The sequence below is a fragment of the Pundamilia nyererei genome, unplaced genomic scaffold (assembly GCF_000239375.1).
Source record: "Pundamilia nyererei isolate P.nyererei 1_Seehausen unplaced genomic scaffold, PunNye1.0 scaffold00574, whole genome shotgun sequence".
NCBI classification, from domain to species: Eukaryota; Metazoa; Chordata; class Actinopteri; order Cichliformes; family Cichlidae; genus Pundamilia; species Pundamilia nyererei.
This window is the reverse complement of record NW_005187975.1, coordinates 39098-46561: the sequence shown is the minus strand read 5'-3', so window position 1 is coordinate 46561 and position 7464 is coordinate 39098. Positions and strand designations below refer to the sequence as shown.

At 40.1% G+C, this 7464-nt stretch overlaps 1 protein-coding gene across 1 annotated transcript in view; it reads left to right on the top strand.

The window, feature by feature from the left end:
* The window catches only part of LOC102206753 (uncharacterized), a 60252-nt gene extending 55438 nt beyond the window's left edge, over positions 1-4814 (top strand). Inside the window, exons 3-5 of the mRNA XM_013907879.1 lie at positions 375-515; positions 587-1076; positions 4646-4814. Coding sequence (XP_013763333.1) covers positions 375-515; positions 587-1076; positions 4646-4814 — 800 coding nt within the window. The remainder of the gene's footprint in view (positions 1-374; positions 516-586; positions 1077-4645) is intronic.
* The last annotated feature ends 2650 nt before the right edge of the window (positions 4815-7464 follow it).

The window sequence follows — 7464 nt, the reverse complement described above, 5'->3', positions numbered from 1 at the left end:
GGGGAACTTGCACAATCGGTGGCTGACTAAATACTTTTTTGCCCCACTGTAGTACTGAAACAGCGTTGGTTAGAGTTCTTAATGTAAGAGTTCTCTTGTAATTACTAATACTGGACGCTCTATGGTCCTAGTTTTATTGGACCTCTCTTTGGCTTTTGATATGGTGGACCATAACATCTTATTATTAAGACTTGAGCACACTGCCGGTATTAGAGGCACTGCCCTCGCCTGGTTTAAATCATACCTCGCTGACAGGTCCTTTTCGGTTAACTTAGGTGCCTTCTCCTCTTCCCCTTCCCCACCGGTCTGTTGCGGTGTGCCTCAAGGATCAGTTTTAGGCCCTATTCTTTTCTCATTGTATTTGCTCCCTCTAGGCGCAATCTTTGAAAAATACAATATCACCTTCCACTGTTACGCCAATGACATACAGATCTATTTTGAACTTGCTGACGACCTTGCTGTGTCCCTGCACTACTTTCAAGAATGCATGCGGGAGGTCAAAGAATGGTTCCTGAGTAATCCTCTCATTTTAAACAATAAGAAGACTGCGATTGTGGTGTTCAATAGTAAAATTCCTCGTGCCCAGCTTTTGCTGCCCTGGGTCCCTTTGCTAACTCTTCCTGTGACTATGTCAGTAACTTGGGTGTACTGCTGGATAGCTCGTTCAAACTCGATAAGCAAGTGTATGCTGTAGTGAGATCTAGCTTCCACCAACTGCGTCTTATCTCTAAGCCTAGGCATTATGTTCCACATGAGGACCTGGAAAAGCTTATTCACGCTTTTGAAACCTCCAGGTTGGATTATTGTAATTCCTTGTACTACGGTCTTCCCTCTTCTCTTCTTCTTAGACTGCAAACAGTCCAAAATGCTGCGGCTCGCCTCTTGACTGGTACCAGGAAATTTTGCCCTATTACTCTTGTTCTAGCTGGCTTGCACTGGCTGCCCATAAAGTGCCACATTCAATTTAAAATATTACTCCTTACATTCAAAACTATTAATAAATTAGCGCTGAGTTATCTTAGTGAACTTCTCAAGCCACACACTCCTGCTAGAACACTTAGATCTGAAGTCTCGGGGTGACCATGCGTTTTTTATTATTATTACAGTTTTGCAAAGTGTGTGTTACAAAATGGCAAACTGAGTGCAAAGCAGTGTTTGTGCTTTTAGTTTTGCAAACTCAGTGAGTCGTTTTGCCATAAGTATTAATAGTTTTAGAAATTGTGCTATAAGAATCACAGTTTGGGTTTAAGCATTCAGAAAAACCTGTAATACTGACGTGTCACTTTCACTTACATGTCGAGCTAAAAACTTTCATCTGGGTTTTGTTTATACAGTGCTTTGCTAAGATTGTGTGTTATTTACTAAAAAGTTATTAAGTGGCATTCAGAGTAACCGGAGAGAGTAATATACATTTTAAACAAATTGTTTTCTATGGGACTGAATATGACATAATTTCGTAAAAGTCCAGAGCGTTTGTACTTTAACTGATTACACTCTTCATAAAGTGCTGGGTTTGTCCATATTCTGCCGTGGGCTGACAGGAGAAGTCTGATGGAGATATTGGTAAAAATCGTGAGTCCTTGTTGAGCCTTGCAATGAACTTCGAATGTTTCTACTATGTCGTCTCCCTCATTGGATCAGCTGAATATCTGGCACAGGACGTCTGTGATAAGGAGGAAGTTTCTAAAAACCACTTGACCCAGGAATCCTTACACAGCTTGGCCCTGATGGCGTCCCTTACTTGACTAAATATTGAAACTCATTGAGTGCAACAAAGCTGGGTAGAAATGCCTACTAGCTAACTTCAACCTTGTGTATGGTCACTGCTAATCTAGCCAAGGCATGAATGTTATGATGTTAGGTGTGATGATGAACAGTTAAGATGTGTGCCCTTCAAAATATAGCAACATGATTGTATTTAACTTTATTTAGTGAGCCATCACCGGCAGTAAAATCATCAACACAGGTTAACACAACGACTCAACCTCAATCACTACTGCGCAGACTCTGGCTTCAAAAATGCAAGATGGCAGGCAGCATAGGCAGGAAATTCTGATTTCACTTTTCTACAGTGGGAAATGGAGCCATTAAGTTTCACTGCGTCTTTTCCAAAACACTATGAAAACACATCACTACACATTAAACTGTTATTGGAAAACTGTGGAAAAGTATCAAAAGCAAAATATGTAATCTGCACAAAATGATTACAATTAGTGTTAAATTGATTATTATTACTGATGCAAAAGTTTAAGGTTGAGCTTATTTCGTTATCTGTTTAATGTCCAGAATCATATTCTATAAGTATGTTTGTAGTCACTGTCCTATGATGATCACATATCTCTAAAAACAAAAACAGTTGGTCATGGTTGAACAGTGTGTAACTTTCAATATCTACTGGAGGATTAAACATATCAATGAGAAATGAAGGTATAGTCTTTGTAAAACAGCTGATTAAACTTGAATAAATAAACAGACAAAAGAAAAACATGAATAAGAGGAGCCTACAGACACTTTATACAGCTTATTTTGGAAAAGCAAAATGTGTTTGGTACAGCATCACATATAACTCTGATTGTAAAAGCTGAAAAAACGTCATCACCAATTTAACACCAGTTACCTAACATGAATGTCATTGATGTATTTCCTGTGGGAGAAAACCAACATTGGACCATGAGACCAATGTTCAAACTCCACACAGAACAACTCCAAATGAGCAGGAGACTCAGGCACCAAGAAGGATCCTGGTGAGAAACAGCCATCATATGATTGTCTCGAGCATAGAGCTCTGCCTCTGAGCTGGCTACTTCTTTGGGGCAACAATTAAGCAAAAAACCTAAATAAAGAGGGAAGGGAGATAAAAGGGCTTGTTTCAGGCACTGGCTGGAAAACAAGAAAAATGAAGATTGTTTTGAAGTGAACTGTGAAGACAATAACAAACAGAATAGGTCAGCTTTAATAGTGGATGTTTGCACATGTTTCATTCAGTGCTTCAACCCTGCAGAATGATTTGTTTGGCTGATGGTCCAAAATAATATTTATGAAGGCAGTATTTTTTCATACTTACTGACCCTTTTTGATTCATGAATCCCCATCAGTCATGTTCTACAGCAGATCGATGTTGTTTCAGACTTTACATTTTCTCACAAACAAAATTAGTTGTATAATATAATCCTGAAACCCAACATTCACTACTTATATTATACTAGGTTCTCAAGGGGAGTAGAAGTTAAGTGTGCTAGTTCTTCAGAGTGTTTTGAGCAGTAAACACTCCACAATATGGTAAAGCTGCTTGCCTGACCTCCATATACTCTACCTGTTGTGTACATGTCATGGCAGTGGGGAAGAAAGTCAGGTCAGTATGGTGAATGGCGTGTGCCCGCTGCCCACTCTTGTATTTTCAGTCTAAAAAGCTCCTTCCTCCTGTATCTTTTTTGTGTGCACCATAATAGCTTTTCTTTCTCCATATCTTGTTCCGGAGCTCTGCCGTGTCTCTCTCCATCTGTGGAGCTGCCTTCCCTCAACTCTGTCTGCATGTTCAATAACACTTAGGAAGAAGAGAGGAGGGCCCCTCCAGGGGACTGTTCAGATGGAGAGGACATCCCTGTTATTTGTATATCCAGTGAAAAGCACAGGGTCAGCATGGAGAGGTTTGACAGTATCTCTGGGCCTCCTTCATAGAAATCATTCATTCTTCTACCCGGTGTTTCCCATTTTAGTACTCCTTGGAATGCACTGGTAGACTGTAGGAACACCAGATGGCTGATGGGAGGCGCCCGTAATACTTCTTTTCTCTATCTTCCTTCACTATGCCTTTTATCCTAAGAGCTTGATTTCTTCAGAAAGGAGGGGACTTCTAAATTTATTCCTGCTCAGGCCCCCTGTCTTTCTTGTATGTTTGTAAAGACCATGTAGGTTTAAACCCACTGTCTACCACCCACATTGCTCTGGTACCTTAAAAGACTTTCCAGCAGTGCCACAGCTCTTTTAAAATATTGTGATTCTGAAAGAGATGGCAGCACTGAAAAGCTCCGCATTCGGTGTATAGGCAGCAGCCGCAGAGAACATTGTGGGAGAAGCTATTTCATGGCATAAGACGGCTTATGACAGCTAGCCTTACTATTATAACCACACAAATCATCTGACACTGGGTTTTAAATGCAAGAAATATTTACAGTGCCATTAAGTATATGCCCCCTTTCTAATTTCTTTTTTGCATATTTGTCACACATTAATATTTCAGTTCATTAAACAATTATTTTTTTAAGGATTTGGCGACAAGTCAACAAATTATTGCCATTGTCACTAGTCGGTACCAGAGACACTAGTAGTTTATTCTAATTATTTTAATTCATACCCATGCCTATAAGTAGTTGTGTCCTAGATGTTATGCATCTTCTGCCACCAGATGGAGCATTGTTGATGAGAAACACCATAAAGTCTGCTAATTTTGGTCGGACCTTCCTGTTCCTCGCATACACGGTCTTAAATAATCAGGTCCCATCTTATCTTAACCTGTTAGCAGTCGGACGTACCGCCCACGGTACATTGGATGGTTTAGGGGACTAATTGTAAATTTGTAGGACTGCTAAGGGGTTAATGACCTTGTAGTACCATATCACCACACCACTTCACTCTCACACTGCAGCTTACTTGTTGTTCCTAGAGTATTTAAAAGTAGAATGGGAGGCAGAGCCTTCAGTTTTCAGGCCCCTCTTCTGTGGAACCAGCTTCCAGTTTGGATTCAGGAGACAGACACTATCTCTACTTTTAAGATTAGGCTTCAAACTTTTCTTTTTGCTAAAGCATACATTTAGGACTGGACCAGGTGACCCTGAATTCTCCCTTAGTTATGCTGCAATAGGTGTAGGCTGCCGGGGGATTCTCAGTAGTGCAGGCTGGATGCTGTGGAAAGCACTGGAGAAGTCAAAAAACATGATCTTTACAGTGCTCCCTGCCTGCTCTAGGTGAGAGAGGGATCGGTGTAACAGGTAGGGGACAGTTTCATTCACACCGATTCCAAACCGGTAGGCGAACTGCAGGGGGTCCATCGCTGAGCTCACCAATGTGGTGCAGGATGAGCCTTTCCATGGTCTTCATCAGGCCACAAGCCTGAAGTGGTTGGGCTCCCTGGAGTGTGTGATATCTGGCACCGTAACCACACAGGAAGTCTTCCACAGTTCAGGAACCCTCTACAGACTCGGGATTAGGTGTTTCAAGAAAATAGTGTTACCTTTTGATAACACTGGTGAAAATACAATATTCACTATTTGAAGCAACAGCAGTAGCAAATAGCAGTGGTAATCATTTGGACAAACTAATCTCCAAAGATGAGTGGTAGATTCCGAAGTAAACACTAGGACTGGATGGCATTTAAATTCGTTTAGAATGCAAGACTGTTTAACACCCATTACATAATTTTGGCAATGTTTGCATGATTATCTTGGGTGAATCCTCTGTAAACTCTGTCTGAAAGTCCTCTTTCTCAGCAAGACAAAAAAACAAAACAAAAAAACAAACAAAAATAAAGCTAAACAGTTGGCAGGGGCGATTCTAGGATCAGAGCTTTGGGGGTGCTGAGCACCCAGAGAGCTGCCCATCCAGGCACGGTAAACTTTACTTCTTCCCCTTCTCTGTCAGTCCCTGCATCCTTAAATGTCTCCCGTTGTCCCGAGTTCCCTCTGACTGTCTCTTTGGTGCATTTAAACCCGTGTTCCTCCCTGTCCTCATTGTCTGTTGTCTTCATCTCCATTATCAGTCATCATAATTTTACCCTCTCTGTGCAATTCTGCACATTTCTTTATTAAATCATAAGATTCTTAAATTCATCAAGTCTCTCTGTGCCTGGGTCCTCGTCACAAAACATGACATCACTGTTTTGTACATTTTAACACAATTTAATCCCCACATTTGTGAAAGAAAAGCAAAACGCTTTTTTGAAAAGTCTGTAACAAAACCATCAAATCTGATAAAGGTTATTTAAATGCTGCCAAAGAAGAATGGATTGGAATAAAAAAATACATATCCTAACCTTAATTACTGGGGGAGAATAACGAATGATGTTCACAGTGAGTAAAAGGTAAACTGAGTGCATTTTTTGGACAGTGATTCACTTTTAAAGTGTATGTATAATACAATACAGATACTAAAAAATACACTCAAAAAATAGAAGAGTCCTTGAAATGTACAAAATATTATTAAAAAATAAAAAAATGGAGACACCTTGGTCTATGGTACAATGTATAAAATGTATGAAAAGATCTTTACTGCAGATGCTACTATGGCTCTGCAGATTTTTTCTTTTCTTTTAACCTATGTCGCCTTACCTTGAGGTTGGCAAATCTGTCTATCACATTTTGGTGGTCAAGTCTCTCAAGCATCTCTTTCTCAACTGACATCACAGCCAGGTGCTGGAGTCTGCTTTGACCCATGGTCCTTCTCAGCCAGGTATGGAGCTGACCCAAGACACTAAAAGACCTTTCACAGCTACAGCTGCTAAATGGGTTTGTTAGGGCAACCTGAATAACAGTTTTCAGTGTGGGGAAGATCTGATTATCCAGAAGATTGTACAATGTTAACATATCTAGAATGGCACCAGCCTCACTCTTGAGCTTCAGAAAGTTTTTGGCAACCGTGACTTCCTCTGACTGAATTTCAATATGGTAATGCAGTGCCAGGGCTGACAACCCAGTTTGTTTTGCAGACTCTGTATAGCAGCTTTAATATAGGGAGAACACAACTTCCAGATTGTATGAGTAAAATTAGTTGTGTTTTTTTTCTTTGCCAGTTTAACAGTTTCTGTTTTGCCTATTAGTACTCCCCGTCTGTTTTCTTACCTGGTTCTTCCTGACCTTGTACTCCTCAGGTTCCCCTCTTTCCTCTCTTTCTTTGGACTGACAATCATACACAAATAGATTGTATTCAATTAGATTAAAAAAATACTATTAAGATCACTAATAAAAAAAAGTCCTCTCAGTGTACTTTCAACCAAAAGGCAAATAACCAAACCACATGTACATCTAATAAAGGATATAAATATTGAAACACTTATCCAACATTATCCTTTATTGAAGGATCATTTGATCTTACACTTTTACCTAAATGTGGCTCCTTTTTTTGAAAAAACTTCCTCATATCCATTACGAACCTGGCTGTCGCTCTGTACACACACACACACACACACACACACACACACACACACACACACACACACACACACACACACAACAGGAGTTATAAGGTTAATGGGCATCCAGCCAGTTCATTATCAGTATATGCATATAGGACAAAATAACCAGTTTATCTCATTCCATTTCAAACAGGACAGTGGTAACAACAGTAGGCTATGGACAATGTTACCTTTTTAGATTTTATATAGGCTGTATACATTTAAATGGGAGCAAAAGGACGGTCAAATGTTGCTGATGTTACTACAGAGCAGGACGGATTGTAGGGTAGCAAACATAG